This window comes from Gossypium arboreum, chromosome 12, assembly GCF_025698485.1.
Source record: "Gossypium arboreum isolate Shixiya-1 chromosome 12, ASM2569848v2, whole genome shotgun sequence".
Classification (NCBI taxonomy): Eukaryota; Viridiplantae; Streptophyta; class Magnoliopsida; order Malvales; family Malvaceae; genus Gossypium; species Gossypium arboreum.
This window is the reverse complement of record NC_069081.1, coordinates 31,100-49,858: the sequence shown is the minus strand read 5'-3', so window position 1 is coordinate 49,858 and position 18,759 is coordinate 31,100. Positions and strand designations below refer to the sequence as shown.

At 33.0% G+C, this 18,759-nt stretch overlaps 1 protein-coding gene and 1 pseudogene across 1 annotated transcript; one reads left to right on the top strand and one right to left on the bottom strand.

The window, feature by feature from the left end:
• Nucleotides 1–9,555: 9,555 nt before the first annotated feature.
• Nucleotides 9,556–10,783, top strand: LOC108478692 (protein MKS1). Its single transcript, XM_017781166.2, has one exon. The coding sequence runs from the start codon at nt 9,843–9,845 to the stop codon at nt 10,479–10,481; it is 639 nt and encodes a 212-aa protein (XP_017636655.1). The 5' UTR covers nt 9,556–9,842; the 3' UTR covers nt 10,482–10,783.
• A 402-nt stretch (nt 10,784–11,185) lies between these two features.
• Nucleotides 11,186–18,707, bottom strand: LOC108477600 (uncharacterized; annotated as a pseudogene).
• Between the last annotated feature and the right edge of the window lie 52 nt (nt 18,708–18,759).

Genomic DNA, 18,759 nt, shown 5'->3' with positions numbered 1-18,759 from the left:
TCTACAATAACAAAATGCACTCATTTAGTCACTAAACACAATTAGGCAATTTAAAATTTACATCTTAGGTAAAATGATCATTTTGCCCATGGACCTTACCATTTTGCCCTTTCATATCTCAAGCCTAGCTAAACTATTTTTACTCTTATAGCAACCCCATATTTTCACCATTTCACACACTTATCACCTATTTTGCAACTTATGCAAAATAGTCTCTTTAGGTGTTTTCATGCTAACACCTTTCACAAAAATTATTTATAACACAACTAGGACTCATATTTTTCCATAAAAACTTAGCAACTATCACAAATACATCAATGAAAAACCCTAAAATCTTAATTATTTTGCAAAATAGACCCCTCATTTGAAAGCTCATGCTTAAGGATCTCAAAAATACAAAAATCACCAACAAAGGACATGGAAATCACTTACTTATGAGTGCTTCAAGTTGCTGAAAAATTTAAGCTACTCCAAGATTACCTAGTGACTCTACATTACCTACTCCAAGATTGTTTATAACACAACTAGGACTCATTTTCTTTTCCACGTTGAAGTCTTATATTTGAGCCACCCAGATCTTTATAAATAAATTTAGTTATCATTTTTATTTATTTCATATTCTAATACGTTCAATTAATGCTCTAGGTAAGATTACTACTTTACCCCTGAACTTTTGATTAATGACGATTTCATCCTTAGGCTCAGAAAAATAAAATTCTTGTAATTTAGTCCTTGTTTCAAGCCTAATTATTCTTATATATTGATAAAATCCCATGAATTCTATAAAATAACAAAAATTTTCATAATTTCAACACTTTTCAATTTAATCCCTAAAACATGTTTTCACCCGATCTTGATCTAAATTAATAATTTCATTCAACTTTGTAATTTAAATAATAAGATAATCTATTTCATGCAATTTGGTCACTTCTGACATTTTTACAAAATTACCCATAAAGTTTTACTTTTATTCAATTTAGTCCCTGAGCCTAAAACATTCAAATTAGTCATGCTAACTGAATATTCATATATATTTTCCTCATTCTCCTCTCCATTCCACATCCTTGATGTATATATCATGCTTATAAGTAACATTGTCTATAATTTCACTATTGACTTATATGTATAGTCAAAGCTATCAATACGTGTCATAGTCACTACATTATTTTTATCTTAAGATATAGAACTCCAAATTAAGATCCGCTAATTTTCCCTGAAACTAGTCTCACATATCTTCTTACCATAAAATTTTCAGAATTTTTGGTTTAGCCAATAAGTACAGTTTATTCTTTAAAGTTAACCCTGTTTTGCTGCCTGATAGTTCCGACCCTTCTTCACTAGGAATTAATTATCTCATTGTACGAGATTCGAATGATGTTCCTACTTATTTATATGATTTTCAAAATTCAGAACAGGAGAACCAGAAATCATTCTGACCTTGTCCCACTAAATTTATTATATCTCACAATTCACAATTTTATTGCTTACACCGTTTCTTCTATAAAAAACTAGACTCAATAAGCTTTAATTCCATATTTTATTCATCCTCTAATTCGATTTCCAAAATTTATGGTGATTTTCAAAAGTTAGCCTACAATTGTTGTCCCAAACTATTTTAGTGCAAGATGTTTATTTACCATGTTTATAACTCCCTTATTTTTTTCTCTACACTATTTCTCAGTACTTTCTCTTATTTTCTCTTCACTAACATATCAAGAACATAAGACCATATACAAGAAAAAACTCTACATTAACGTCAATTCCATGTTTTTTCAATAATATTAATCTTAAAAATATATTGAAATCTTGATGTTCGTACCTTGTCCCATTGATTTCAATCTTTAACTTGATTTTCTCTCTTCTCCAGCTTCTATTTCTTGAATCTAACTTAATATCCCCATAGTCTCATTGTGCATTCTAGATTTCTCTCTCTTCCAATTGACCATTTTGCCCTTTGTGATCTTTTAAAATTCCATCATTGAATCATCACATAATTTGATAAAATTACGATTTAGTCCCTTATAATTCTTTTCCTATTCAATTTAGTCCTAATTCATCCATTTTCCTTAGTTTCTAGATCATTCCACCCTTAAAATATTTTCACTATTAGTCCTTCAACTTTTTTATATTTACATTTTAGCCCTCAAATTTTGAGTATTTACTCTTGTGCAACAAAACTTTTCTCACTTTTACAATTTAGTCCTTTCTTGAATTAATATATCATAATATACTTCCTAATGTTCACATAACTCAGAATTTTCCTTTTTTGTCACTTTATTTCCTTATTTTACTATATCAAGGATAATATCTTACTGTAAAAATTTTTGGAATATTACAGTTTTACTAAAGTAATCAATCTAGGAGAAATTTCAGTTATCCCGTTCTTTAGTTACTATAATAGTTAAAGTCGATTACCAGAGAATTACTTATTCTTTAACAGTGACATTGCACATCCCAAATAATCTTCAGAAAAATCTAATATCTCATCCAGAACTCTCTTTATTTGCTAACCAACTCTCGGCTCTGACTGCATTATTACTCGTTCAACTGCTGAACTCTTCGGCTTCACACTTGTGAACTTTCTACAACAGAAATACTATAAACAATTTGGGATATAGAATTTTGAGAACGATGAGATGGACATCGTAAAGCCACAATTTTATTTTCTTATGTATACACATTAACATAACATTCATTATTAATAAAAACACCATAAGCCTTTACTCTAACCTTTATAGATTCCTATTCATCATTGACAACTTTTTAATTAGAGACTTGAATATCACTTTCAGCATCATTGGAATTAGCTCAATTGAAAGACATCTTTATCTAAATGATAACATAATTCATTTGAGTCAGGAGATATCACACTATCTCAGGTTATATAATGCCATGTGTTTCTAGACTCCACACATGCTACATTCAACTTGAGAACCAACTAAATCGTAGCTCTGATACCACTAAATATAACACCCTTAACTCGTATTCATCGCCAAAATAGGGTTACGGAGCATTACTATAAGAACACAACTCATTTGCTACCAATTACCAAGTTTCCAATGGATGTTAACATATATTACACCGACTTAAAGCTTGCTAAGCATTAAGCTTGATCAACACCGACATTAAGCCTATTAGAAAGTAAGCCTAAATAACACTGGTACTAAGCTTGCTAGGCACTAAGCCTGAATAATACCCTATTTGGATATACAATACGATTCAACATTTAAATAACAATATAAATAGAATTAAATGATTAAATCATTAAAAAGGAATTGAATATAACTATACATATACATAAACGAACTTACAGGACTGGTTTGCAGTAATTGCAAAAGCACAGGAACTATTCCGCAATCTTTTCTTTTCCACGATTGTCAACACGCTCTTGATTTAAAATAATAGCTTCATTCAATTAACAAAATCAATAGCCAAAATCAATCATTCTATACAATTTAGTCCTTTTAACATTTTACAAAATTACCCTCAACTTTTCATCTTATTCAATTTAATCCCTAAGCCTCAAACACAAAAATTACCCATTTTTTTACATCAGAACCTGGTCGATTCTTCCATGGCCTCATACCAGCCCCTACCTGTATTTATTTCCTTTTAAGTACAAGAAATTTCATCATTTTAACAATCTAGTCTTTAAACATTAAAATCATCAAAAACTACTTTACAAAGTAGCCCAATCTAACAACAAAGCTTAGAAATCTTTCAAAAGCTTTAAGAAAACAACTTAACTCATCAATGACACAATCTACATTGTTTGACAGTTTTATAAATTAGTCCTCAAGTTAGCTAGGTTAAGCTAATACGAGCTCCCAAACAGGGGCATAGCCAGAGGGGCTGGCATAGGCCCCGGCGCCCCCAAAAATGTAAAATTGTATTTTAGACCCTTGAAATTTTTTAAAAATTTTAAATTAGTAAAGGTAAAATTTCACTTTGGCCCCCCTAAAATTATAAAAATGTGATTTAATCCTTTACAAATTATAAAAATATACACTATAAAAAATTAAAATTTTATCCGGCGCTCCTAAAAAAATTTTATGGCTTCGCCCCTGCTCACAAACATAAAAATTACTAAAAACGGGCAAGAAAATCACTTACAATATCCAACCTTAGCTTGACTGAGCTTTACCCTTCCAGAAATGGTGTTTCTACCAAGCTTGGCCAATTATGGTTTGAAGAAAGTGATGAAATTTTTTTCATCTTTTACTTAAATTTATTTATTTACTAATTTACTCATTTACCCTTATTTTTAACTTAATAAGTAACCAAAATCTTACCCATTTTTGTCCATCACCATTCTATATGTTTTAATAACCCTACTAATCCCTATGCTTAACTTCCTTTATCAATTTAATACTTTTAGCTAATGGAAACCAACTTCCTCCACTCTTAATTAACTATCTAAATAATAAAATTTCTTATCCAAAATTTACTAAGATTCTAATAACCTCGTAAATATTAAATGATTAATATTTACGGACCGACACTTTGGAGTTGTGGTCTCGAAACCACTATTTCTAACACCATTGAAAAATGGATTGTTACACCAATCATAAATTTATCTTAGGGATTTAGACGTTTAGAAAGAAATTTAGATTTTGACACAACCTGAAATGTAGTCAAATCCAAGTCAGATAAAACAATTAAATAAAAAACTAAGATAAATAAAATAGAACAATAAATCAAATATTAGAACAATAAGGAAGAAAATAAAGAAGATATATGGAAAAGATAGAACGTGACATGTAGAAGTACTAAGAAGCCTGAGAAATAAGAAAAATCCACAACCCCCTTCAAGTGGCTCTAATTTTCCTTTCAAGGAAGAAAATTTGACAAGAAAAAGTTTGGAGATGATCCCCACAATCTGAAAAGATTGTTAAAAATCTTCTAAAAGAAAACTCAAAAGGAATTCTTGGAAATAAAAACTCAAAGAGAATTTATTAACTTAAAAGAGAAGTTATTGAATAATAATGAAATGATATTTGTGTACAATGTAAAGGTCTTTATATAGGCTAGCTAAATAAATCTAAATAGAACTCTGAAGTATATTAGAACTCTAATTAACCTGAACAAGAAGTAGTTTTAAACGAAACTTTCTTATTGATATAAAACTTCTAACTAACTTAAAATACTTAGTAATTATAAAAAAAATCTGAATAATAAATAATAAAATAATAAAAGTTGATAAATACAATATTGGGCTCATATATAATAAAAATTAAGCCTAAAACCTAAACCCAATATGACTTAAACTCGAATTAAAAGCCCGAAACTCGTAACTCCAATCATAATCTCGTCCAGAAATTCTACTCGCCCAGTCTTCACTAAAATGGTCATAACTTGAGCTCCCAAACTCAAAATTGAGTGACTTGTAGTGCGTTTCATAACTAAATGATAGATTTCAAACTCCATAGAGACATCCTAACTAATAAATGTCTGGATCTCATCCAAAAAGTTATTGTAAGTCTATTGATTCCCCAAACATAAAAACTAGCAGTTTCAGTAAATGGAATTTAATAAATTTCACCCATTTCGTGCATGTACCATTCCTCGTTTTCTCAAAAAGATTCATCCTCGCATATTGCCTTTGATCGAATCTTGGTTTGATTTGTTGGGCCTCTTATCTTATTTTGGGCCTTAAGGTAGTGTAAGCCCATCACATCCATGGCAACATATAGGTGGTATTATGAGTAACATAGGAGCAATCAAAGCTCAAGTTGGTCGAATGGAGTTTCGACGAACCAGTGGACTTATGACAAAGAGTGTGACATACCTGAATATTCAGACGTGTTTTCTTGTGTTTTGTATGAGTTCTTCGTGTTAAGAGCAACTATGCAATCCAACTCCGAATAGTTATCTTCTATAAAAGATTAGTTGGGGCAAACGATGAAAATGCCCCTACAAATATCAGAGGCACTGCCCCCATTGGAATAGGTTGTACATGATGTTCCCAATTCTGATTAGGAGAACTATTGTATTGTCGTCAACCGTCTTAAATTAGATTATGAAATTCAACAAGAGTTTGGAACAAAAAACCACGAGGACGAGTTAGATATAGTCGACGGTGTTTCTGGTCCAATTGACATAGAGGTCTAGGAGTTCATTTCATTCTTATTCGATGAATAAGGTAAAACTTGAGTAACTAGAGCTTCACGTGACATGGAGATGACGAGGCTCGAGGTAATAATATCCTGAAAAATAAGTTGGGGTTGGCTCGAATTTGATACCAAATGGCTTGTTATATGGATGTTACATCAGTAAAAAATAAGGAAACATTATTGGAATCGACCAAAGTTGCTGGTGCAGATACATCAACAGTGGAACATACGAAGATTCAAAGTGTCGAGGTCCAACTGAAAGTTCTTTTTTTGTGGTGATCGGATCATCCCAACTCTGAAAAAGGGCTTTTATTTTAATTTTCTTTATTTTTCATTAGTTCTTTTTTATTTATTTTAAGTCTTTAATTATGTGTTTTATTTATACCATAATGGTTGCCAAGCTCGTGAGGTGGAAGAACTAAAAAATCAAGGAAGTTGAAAATTTGTAAATTAATAGAGAATGGCCAAAAACAGGGAGTCACATCGCGATGAAGGAGCAGTCGACTTTGCGATGAGGCACCTAATGTAACGACATCACTTAGGAATGTCACGTTGAGTCATGATGTAATGGATTGGAATTTGAAATTGAATCGTGTCGTTGAAACGATGAGAGAGTCGACGTTGCAATGAGTTGACATGTATAAATGACTACCTCTCGACGTGTGAATGTCGAGAGTGTAAATTTGTGCAAAAATATAAATATAAGAGTTAAGTGCGGTTTCTGTAAGTGAACAGGTCAAATTGTAATATAGTTTAAGTGTTACAACGAAAAACTGATACATATTCTGAGGATCGTATTTAAGGGATTGCAAATTGGAGAAAATCACTATTAAATTAATTACCTAAAATAATTGCTAATCTAATTAAGTCACGAATTAGCAATGTTAATTCAGAATAAAAGAAAGATAATAATTAAAATAAACTAAAATCTATGTGTTTATAATGTTTTGAATTGAATTGAAACTTATTAGGATGATTTGATGATGTTTGGAGATGTTTTAAAGTGTTTTAAAATCAACTCCATGCACAGGGGTTCAAGTATCAAAACATGGTTTGGTTGTACCAGTACAACCAATTTGCTATAGTTCAAGGCAAAAGTACTAATACATGGGGAAGAGGTACTGATACCTCTGCCTAGAGGTGTTCATGGGCCGGGCCGGGCCGGGTTCGGGTCGGGCTCAACTAAAAAATCATGCTCATTTATTGGGCTCAGGCAGGGCCGGGCCTAAAAAATGGGCCTAAAATTTTGCCCAAACCCGACCCGGATAAAAATACTAAAACCCGGGCTAGGCCCTACTACCATATATTAATTTTTTATATTATTTTATTATTTTTAAATATATATAATACATCAAAATACTAAAAATATCAAAATAAATATTTCCCAACAAATTGAAAATAAATTTTGAAAAATATGTAGCCTTAAATAACACTAAGATAAATGCAACTTAACAAGCAAATGATTCTAAAATAATAAAAAATTAACAAATGCCTTTAAAATAATAAAAAAATTAACAATAAAATAAATTTTATACAATATCCAAACAATAACAACAAAATAATAGCAACATAATAGTAAAATGGTAGCAAAATATGGAGAAAATAACAAGAAAATAACATTTAAAAATAAAAATATATATACAGATTTTTTTTGTCCTTTAGTGAATTCAGGCCGGGCCCGGGCTAAAAATACCTTACCCGAGGCCCGGCCCATTTTTAAATGGGCCTTATTTTTTTGTCCAAGCCCATTTTTTGGGCCTATATTTTTGTCCAAACCCTCTCACATTTCGGGCGGGCCTAAGCCAAACGACTCCAAACAAGGTCCAAATGATACGATCTTGCACAAAAATCCTTAGAAAGTGATTTGAAAGTGTTTTAGGACTTTGAAATTGTTATATTATTGAACCAAAATGGAAAGTGACTTGATTTTTAAGGGATTTTTTTGTTCTAATTTTGTAAGTGTACTTTTTGAGTCAATTGAGAAACTGAAAACTAGTTTTGTGTATTTACCCTTCCTAACCCTTGAACATTTATTTGAGTTAAATTTGAAACGAGTCCCAAGGTTCTAGAAATGTGGCACCATGAATATTTGAAATTCTGAAAATCATTTCATTATGAATTTTTTCCAAAAAAATAAATTTTTAAGTGCACGAATTATGTTGATGTAACATTATTTTTCCATATTAATTGTTAGTGCGGGTGAGAGGTGTTACAAATATAATAAACTCAAAATATCTTAATTTAAGAAATTTGTCTTCTTTTCTTTTCATTTTTGTATGAATTCTCAAGAGCAGTCTAGATTTCCCTAAGTGATGTGATATTTCTGTAGAGTTCAAATAATGAAATATATGAGGTAATTCAAAATGTATCCACAAAAATACACTTATCTTCTTTCCTTTATAGTAACTTTAGCATTTGTAGGCATTGCTTGTGGTAATGATTGAATATTTGGATCAAGAACATAAAGGGTTTCAATGTAGTTTAAAGAAATTCATCTTATTTTTTCCCTCTTGTGTAATTGGTATCATTGAACCATCCAACTTGATCATATATGGATGAAGTTTCATACTTAAAAGTTAATTCGGAATTTATGGTTGTAGGAAATTATAATAAAAAGGCTTAATATTGTTAAAATATATAGTAAGAAAATAAAAAAATTAATGAACTTCGTGAACTACTAAATAATCATATATTAAATAGGTAATTTTGAAGAAAGGTAGACTACATTATTGGTTAGTAAACTATGTGTAAATTTTTGTTTTGGTCATTTAACTAAAAATTGTTATAATTTTGTTACTAAACTATTCAAAACATTTTATTTATGTCATTGAGCTCTTAAGCTATTTTTTTAAAGTTCAGCTAACAAGCTTCAAATGACAATTCAATGAATGGTACGATGGACTAGAACCCATTAATAAGCAGAAGAACATACCTTAAATTCAAGTCGATTTAATGGTAATTGTTGGAGATCAGAGGGAAAAACTATTTGAATTTTTATTCGTAGATTCATGACTTCGAAATTGTTTCATGAAAAAAAATTAAACTGTATAAGAGAAGGAGAAATAAAATTTTCAATTGGTACAGGTAGTGCGAACATAGAAAGCAATATAGCATCAATTTCAATAGCTTAGAGATTTAAATGAAAAATTTTGAATAGTGTAATGATCAAATTGTATTTTTTAATTAAATAATCAAAACAAAACTTAAATAATAATTAATTTACCTTTCAAACAAATTTTAAATTGTTTTGTACAAAGCTACTTTATTAAAAAATATTTAAGTGTTATTATGGAATTTTTTAGCATTTTTACTTTTTTAGTACCATAAGTTTTGATTAACTGATAATTGTAGAAATTGATTGAAATTTTCTGTGTAATACACATTTTAATGATTATAGTTTAATTAAGACCATTAGACACCAATTGGAATTTTCCTGCTGAAAGGGAAGAGCAAAAGACCCTTGGGGCCAAAAGAAGCTTATATGATATAATATGAAAATTTAAGTGTGAAATGTGATTGGAGAGAAATTAGAAATAATTAGGGAAAAAATTAAGAAAGAAAGAAAGAATAATTGCATTGACTTTTCTTTTTGGTTCGTGTTTTCCAAAGTCAAATAATTTTGCCTGAAAGTGTTCAAAATGATTCACTTCAAATCTACCAACAAATTTGGTCGTCCCTTTCCCTTCTCCTACCCCGAAAAACCCGTCTCTTCGCCGCTCATCATCAACCATGGACTCTCAATTCCCCGCCGGCGGGACAACCCCAAGGCGTCAGCTACAAATCCAAGGTCCACGCCCAACCCCACTCAAAGTCTGCAAAGACTCCCATAAAATAAAAAAACCGCCTCATCCACCACCCCACGCTGCCGCTGCTTCCATCCCACCACCCGTTGCTGCAGATCAACGCCGTCGGGAGCCGGTTATCATCTACGCCGTCTCACCCAAAGTCATCCACGCCAAAGAATCCGAGTTCATGTCAATCGTCCAACGCTACACGGGACTTTCATCCGGCAACTTCTCTGGCGATGGTGACGTATCCCCGGCGGCAAGGTTGGCAGTGACCGAAAAAGCGAGTCCAAGCCCGAGAGAGAAAATAGTGGACTCGGGATTTATGGGAGAAGATGGGATGGAAGAGGCTCTGATTCGGACACCTACAGGGATACTTTCGCCTGCACCGGAGACGTTGCCGGCGGTGGCGACTGGGACCTTCTTTACGCCAGCTTCGGAAGCGAGACTGATGTCGCCGTGGCATGAGTGGAGCCCGATGTTACAGGGAAGTGCATTCATGCCAAGCCCTTCTGCATTGCTTTCAGGGCCTTTAATTTCTTCTCCAAATTCCGATTTTTTTGCTCAAATTTGGAACTTTTAGCCATTCTTTGTTAATATCTACATCAAATTTTGGCTCTACAAATTTGGAGATTCCATTATTAGATTCAGGGGCTTCTTAAATTGTAATAATGTTGTTAATAATGTCTTAATGTACTAACTTTTTTTTTTCATACATAGCAGTATAAAGAGACGAAGAGTTAGAAAAATTAGTATAGGATGGTAAATTTGTTTTGCAAGAGATTTTGTGTCTTTTAACTGTAATTTTATTTTAGTGGTATTTGGATTTGAGTTTTAATTGTAAAATTTGGTAGTTTGTTGGATAATGGAGACTGATTTTTCATATTTGTTTTTGTTTTTTAAAGTAATTGAATTAGGATAAGAAGGTGAGGGTTTAGGCCAGGTTGGTTCCGTTCAACTTCATCTGCATCCCTGATACAATCATGGGGGTTTGGTTTATTTATTTATAATGATTGTTCATCTTCACTCACTAAAATGTGCAATGATATGATTGACAGCCTTTATTTTGTCGTATTGTATTCCTGTCACATTAATTGGTTTCATTAAAATTAGTGATACATATCATTGAACACAAATAATTCCCCCTTTATCTGTTGGTCCATTTCTCAGTTCTTATGTCGGATGCTTCCATTTTCCAGAAAAAAAGCCTAGCCTAACACACATACACTTTTCTTCTACATATATATAGATGTGAATGCCATTTGCAGAGAAGCATGAGATAGCCAGTTGTTAACACACGTATTCACTTTTCTTTGACTAAATATAGATGTGAATGCCATTTGTTAATCAAAAGGGGAGGGACCAGAAATGTCTGCTATTGAGTAAATGACAATGTTAAATAATGGTAAAGATTGGTACAGGCTTCAATGTTGAAACCAAAACTCCCATGGTTCAAATCTTCAGGGAAAGAATTGAAAGCCCCACAACTTCTTGTTGGACGTGGTGTGGGTATGTTTTTGGCACCATTCAGCACTTCTCCCACGCGCCCCAGGTGCTTCTCGCGCACACCAGGCGTTTCCAGAGCCGGCTGGACCCTTCTTCTCTGTTCTGGTCGCAGCCTAACACGGTCATGTGCCTGATGTGGGCTGGTTGTGCATACCTGGCCCTAGTTCACTTGGTTTGGACCCTGTGGTTCACAAAACCTTAGAAAAACAAGCTTAATCAAGTAAGCATGAGCACTTCTATTTTTAGCCCTGATTGAGCTAGAGCTTTAAAAACAGAAGTCAATCGAGCTCAAAACGAGTTTAGAGCTTCTTACTGCTTGAGAGGGGTTGAATCGATTACACTCCTAATTCTGACTGAAGAGAAAAATACTTACTTTCTGCACAACCAAGAGCTGCGGCAGTAACTGTGGTGAAGAACGGATTACCAGTTCCCACTGCAAAAATGACAACCCTTCCTTTCTCCAAATGCCTCACAGCCCTTCTCAGTATATATGGCTCTGCAACCTCCGACATACAAAAAGCAATCTGGACACATGTTGGGATGCCAATACTCTCCATTGTTGCTAGAAGAAATACAGCATTCATTACAGTTGCAAACATTCTAGTAAAACAAACGCAGCAATAATACAAATGAGAGAGAAGATTACAGTCATTGCATAAAAGAAATTTCGATGCATAATTAATTCTTTCTTTCAGTTATTCTTTTATAGTCTATTAATAAATGAGCTGATTCTTCCTATGTATAAAATAAAATTTCCAATGCCTTTTGCTACTATAACATAGGAAACATCAAATAAAATAAAACATTTACCCAATGCCCAAGAAGATCCATGAAAAATATGATACCCCGACACAATTGCAACCTACAACAAGTACCTAAAAGGATTTAGTCTCCTTCAGTCAGTCAGCCCATATGACAACCAGCAACTCTTTCTTGCTAAGCAACTTCCTCCCAGTATTTTTAATACCTTCATATGAAAGCATTTTATCAAGTAATTTCAAGTCAGCTCAACTTCATTAATAAGTAAGATTGATACCATCTTATTTTGTAGTATGAATACTTTATCCTGCTCAAACTTCTTTTCGAAATCCACCCAAATAAAGCAGATATCTTTGTTAGTAATCTCCAATAGCAATGCATGATCTTCAATCTAAAGGTTTAATCATCCCATGCTTTCAATGCAAAATTGACAACAATTAAACATTATATTGCAACAATACACTTGCTAAAACCGAAAAAAAGTCAACCAACTTTTAAAATGACTAGAGGAGAAAGAAAAAGGGACAAAGTATATAAATGGAAGAAGAGGCTTCGGACTAGCCTCAATGCCCAAGCGCATCAATGATGCAACCTCCCTTGCAATAGCCATTGTAATCTATATCCAAGCAGACGCTTCAATATTATCAAGAAAAGATACAATACACAAGATAAAACAATTATTCACATCAAAACCTTTCTGTCAATGTTTTGAGAGTGATCTGCAAGTGCTTCTCCACTTCCTTTAAGCAAAACCCTTCACCATATATAAGATGGCTTGTCATCCAATTGCATTCCAAAGGGATCCATAGACATCGTGTGATTATGCCTGCTAAAACAAGGTGGTCAAAAACATTGATAACCAAATGTTTTCAAGAATGTTGAAAAAAAAAAATGGAGGGTCAGAGAGAAATTCAAGCAGCTGTTCAGCAAACCAAGGTCAGGTGGTTAAAGAATCCACTGTACAACTTCAACAACAACCCACGTGTATGAATCAAGAATTTCATTTCAGTAGCTTTAAGAAAAGCGATGAGAGATTGAACGCTCAAGCATGAAAGATTATAATAGCATCCTCAATATACCAAAAAAAGAAAAATGTAAGGAGAATCAATAATTCTGATTCATTAACCAAACAATCACACAAGGAGAAAAACAGAGTCTCAAGTATCATATATGAAGGGGATACCTAAAATGATTTCTTATGCACGTGCAAGCACCTAACAGCTTCGCTCAAGACCAAGAATCGTTAAGAGAAATTCCACATCCCTCATATACCTTTTCTGAAATGTATGAGCACAATGACATGTACACTGAATGAGTTCTTATACACTGCTAAGATGAGCACAAAGATATGTTTGACACCATAGTACATTGAACGAGTTTAACATACAACAAGATTGGTTTAGGACATCCAACTGATACAACATGGCTCCAAATACTATGTTAATGTGCTTGAGAGAATAATTTGATTATTAGGAACAAAAATGAACAATTAAAACATCAGTAGCACAAGTCAACCAAAACTCAAACACCAAGTAAGGAACAGACAGTGCCAGGACATGGAAATTCCAATGATCGCACAGAGAACTCAATAAAACAGAACAAATATCACCATCAAGCCATGAAAATACTTCCCTTCAAATGCCAACCTTACCTAATACATCTGCTATCTCATTTCCCTGAAAACATTTGACCAGCTGACTGATCCCATTAATGAACCTAATAATTTCAAGGCATAAGGCCACTTCCACGTTCATTCCTTAGAATCCATCCTCTTAAATACAATAAGCATCCCTCAAAATTCCAACAAATTCTCATCTATTACCCTTAGCAAGACCACTAGTGAAAATAAATTAAACAAAAATAAAAAACACAGCCCTTTATATAGACAGCTCTTAAGACAAACAAAAGAACCTCTACTCTCTCATTCTAACTTAGAATGTGCTACCCCACAAGTCTCGATGCATTACTTTAGGCCAATAACGGGCTACTTGTCAAAATGCACAAGGACGACGTACCTTCTCCAACTTATAAGGGCAGGGGGTGTTTGCATTTCTATCCATTTTAAGATAAATTAACATAATTTTGATTTGCTTATAGGTTTGAGACTGAAAAAAAAATGTGTTGGATATATTCTCTAACGATATCATAACTAGTTAAATAGGCCCTTTCATTTCTCTGTAGCTTCTAGTCAGGCTGGCTTGGGCTTTTGGCATGTTGAGCAGTTAAATAGGTGACAATCAAAGATAATGTGTTATCCTTTTTGTTAACACTAGCTGATATCTGATATTTGATTAACATTGAGTGAAACGTTATAACAAAATATCAAACGGTTTAATTAGAGAAGAATGAAAATATTCAGCTATGATTATAGTTTATGTTTGCAAAGCTATAATCTGAAGTTGAAAGTTTTACATTTTTTAACCTCTTAGTTCGATTTCTATTTGGGGATGCTAATTTATGTTATTGTTTTCTGTATGAATCATGCATTCACCTCGTCAGTTGCATGCAAGAATGACCTAGTTTTATTTATCTGTTTGGGGGCAGGTTCACAAGAATATATTCTTGCTATTTCTTTAGGTTAATACGTTAATTCTTTTCTGCTAGGTTTAATTTTATTTGACATTAATTTGCGCTAACATTATGTTTGTTTGCCTTTTTTTTTTGTTTGTAGGTCTTAGCTTTTAGGGACATAGCTCCCAAGCCTCCTGCGCACATTTTAATTATTCCAAAATCAAAGGATGACCTAACTGGTTTGTAAGGTACAATTTTTTTTTGTCCTCACGACTAACTGATTAGCAGTAAACATTTATGCCCTCTATCATAGAGGAAACTACAATTATGGCTGGGAATTAATTTGGAAAAAAAAGGATGGAGTATTGTTAAAAGAATGCTGCTCAAATTTTGTCAATCTGATTTGCCTTTTGCGTTTTGCTCACTCTTAATATGATGATTTTGTTAAAGGGATGAAGTACTTTACGTTTGAACTATTAGCAATTTCTACTCAAATATGATGATTTTGCCACTTCCTTTTTATAATATATATATTTTTGCTTTTGTTCCATTTAGCAAATTTTAAAGAAGCATAAAGGAAATTTGAAATTTCACAGATGCTAGCTGGTGATCAGGGTGGAAATTAGATCATTCGGATATCCCTGGCTGGAATAACTATGACAGGTATCTCGGTTCAAACACGCAAAAAACTCTAAACCGGTTACCAAATCAGCTGAACCGAGCAATAAAAATATTGAACCGGAACGGGATATAATGGGTATATTCTTGGAATAGCTTATCCCGAATTGGGATATCCCTGAGCAGAATAAGAATGAATATTAATTAGAACAAAACACTAGAAAAATCTGCTCCGACGCAAGCTAACCCAATAACACAGTACTTACTAAAACGCCATCGTGAGAATATTTAATGTCCAATTCTCTGAAAATATTTAAAAACTCAGTATGATTTAATTAGTGTTTTCTTAAATATAATGTTTTTACTTGTTGAAAAAGGGAAAATCAAGAGACAATAAAAGGGAAAGAAACAAGAAAATATTTCCATCTATTTTCTGCTATCAGTTAGGGTTTTAGGGTAGATACTATAGTTGATAGAAACATATCTTCACTATAAAATCTCATAAATAGGACTGAAAGATTTGTAAGAAAATGTCCTTAAATACAGAGGGAAACAAACAATCGAAAAGAATAAAACACATAACAAGAGATAAACTATCAAAAAAATGAGGACATCACAAGATTTAAAAAGACAAATATAAGCAGTGTTTCATAAGGCTGAAGACCAAAACGAATAACAAAAAAAAAAAATGAAAAAACTAAAAAAGAAGCATAAATCTGAAAACTAAAACAGAGATGAAAACTTGTTCTAAAGATGAAAACCACAATACCCACAGAAATAAGAGAAGATAAGCATACCTGAAATCATACCTGAAATTACAATCCGATGAAGGGTGGGATTTCAATATCCTGCTGTAGCAAGTGTGTTTTGTTGGCACGTGGTTACAAAAAAGCTAAAAAAAAAAAAATCAGGAAAAAAATGGAAAGAGACCCAGATAGAATCTTTGTATTAAAGAAAGGGAGGAAGAGAAAATAAAAATAAAAAAACCAATAGAAAAAGAAGGTAAAAATCCTATCATTGACCTTCGAGTGATCCATTTTCCATTCACGGATTTCATAAATGCAGAGCAGTATTTCAAACGTCCATATATCTGTGCATATTACAAGCAAAGCTCATGATGCTTTAAAAGAAAAACTGCTTGAACAAGATAGCATAACTTGTTTCTAATATGTTACCTGTAAAGTCAGATCTAAGAGTTTCGCAGGAACTTGCACTTGTTCGATGCACGGTGAGAAGGAACACAGAGTTCCATCTTGCTTCAACATTTTTCAAGCTGAAGGAGCTAGCCAAGGTGAGGCGAGAGAAATTTAGCCTAAAAAATTTTAGTTGAAAAAGAGAAGCTGTACCAACAAAAATGATGACAGAATAAGTAGAAATTATCATGAGTTAAAAATTTTCTTTCTAAAATCAATTAAAGAAATATATATTAAGATGTTCAGAAAATAGAATGTTGGCTGATGGCACATCATGCTATCATTCTTCAGAGTGATACCAAAAAGAAGAAAAAAAGGTACCTAGGTAGCATAAGATAACAGTACAATCGTTACTGTAATGGCTCTAGACAATGAAACCCAGATAACTAAGACTGCTAGGAGATAAACAGTAATTTAATATCTTCCTTAACAACTGAACCCTGGCCTGGTGAAGAAGGGATTCACCAAAAATATGCCAATGGAAGCGTAAAATCTAAGACTTGAACACAAGTGCCAACAACATAATAAAACAAAATGCAGTCATGAATGACTCTGACCAGCAAGGGGAAAAAGAAATCAAAGAATAAACTCCATGCTACCTCCAGACAAGTTCTACTGAAAAAGGAAATTGAAATGAAAACCTAACTGAACTCAAGCATTATGGGACTTTGTTCCTTGACCTCCATAAGATGTGTCAAGCACGAATCTAACGGTTTATTGCTCATATAATATGCCGAATATTTTTCAAGTCATGCTATATACTTCTTGATTCATTACAGACAACTTATACATCAGAACATTTCAAGATAAGAAACCACAAAGTAAAGTTCCTCACCAATATCCTCCAAGGTCGAAAGTTCTGTCTCTGTACTACTACTCTTATCTCCATTGGATTTACCTTCAGTCCCATCATCCTTCTTATAATCGTTTGGTCTAAGATCAGGACCAATTTCCCTTACCCAACTTGCAGCATAAAGCCTAGAGGCCTCCTTGAAGACCTAAAGAAAGATGACAGGTTTTTACTAGTTATATACTAAAAATAAATAAATGCCTATTATTCCCTAATGCATAGGCAAATAATAGGTTCTTGAGCATTATTTGACATTCAAGTGGTTAAGTTAACCATCAAGTAAGCAGAACAGTACATAAAAGTCATTTGATCATTTCAATATCCCAATGATCTAATTCCCACCCTGATCACCAGCTAGCATCTGTGAAATTTCAAATTTCCATTATGCTTCCTTAAAATTTGTTAAATGGAACAAAAGCAAAAAAAAATATATATTATAAAAAGGAAGTGGCAAAATCATCATATTTGAGTACAAATTGCTAACAGTTCAAACGTAAAGTACTTCCAAACATACATTCTTGATTTAAAGTAAAAAACCATGCATCTTTTTTCTTCCAAAGAAAGGCTTCAGAATTCTAAAATGTTTTGCTTACAGCAATAGCAACGACGCAAAAAATAATAATAATAATAAGAGGTTAATTTATAAACCAAGCTTACTATTTTACTATGATGGAGAAATGAAAGAGCCGTGCTCTTTAAACTGGCAGTGATATCTAAACTACAATCCAGTACTAATATAGCTTCTCCATCACATAAACCATAAAAAAAATACAATTATATAAAGGAAGGGGGGAAATCCAGAATCTAATAGCATTCATCATTAAAACTCAAAAATCAATAAGCAAACAAAACTCTTACTACAGAAGAGAAATTGGAAAAGAAAAGTACCAACAAGAGCTCGTGCCAAGTCAATTTGCGGCGCTGTTTGATGTGAGGAAGATCAGGCAATGAAGAAGGGAAAGCTATTTCTTTGAGATTTTATCGAACGTAGTCATACAGCTTCCTGCACACAACTTCTACCTTCATTTTAGGTTGATATAAGAGATACCCAATTTGATTAAGCTAATGAATTATCTTTGTTGTTCGACGGTCTAAATATTTAGGGGAAGCAGGCTATTAACAGGGTTCAGCGGTACTGAGGCCCGTGGGCTTTTGATTTATTTGATTTTCCTTTTTTTAACCTTTTCAAGATTTTCAGGAGCTAGGTCGGATTTGGGAAGGTAAGTTGCTTGGTCCTGCTTAGATCGAAGCAAAAGGTATTCCTAGAATCATGTATACTCTAGGTTTGACTGCATCACAATGAAGATTAACTAAAAGCTGCTAAGTACCGTATAAAGGGACAATGCATCAAAACTGAGTGGGACAATGTAAATAGAAAACTCTTTACCCTTTTGAGGCAATGAAGCAGGAGTATCCCTGGAGTC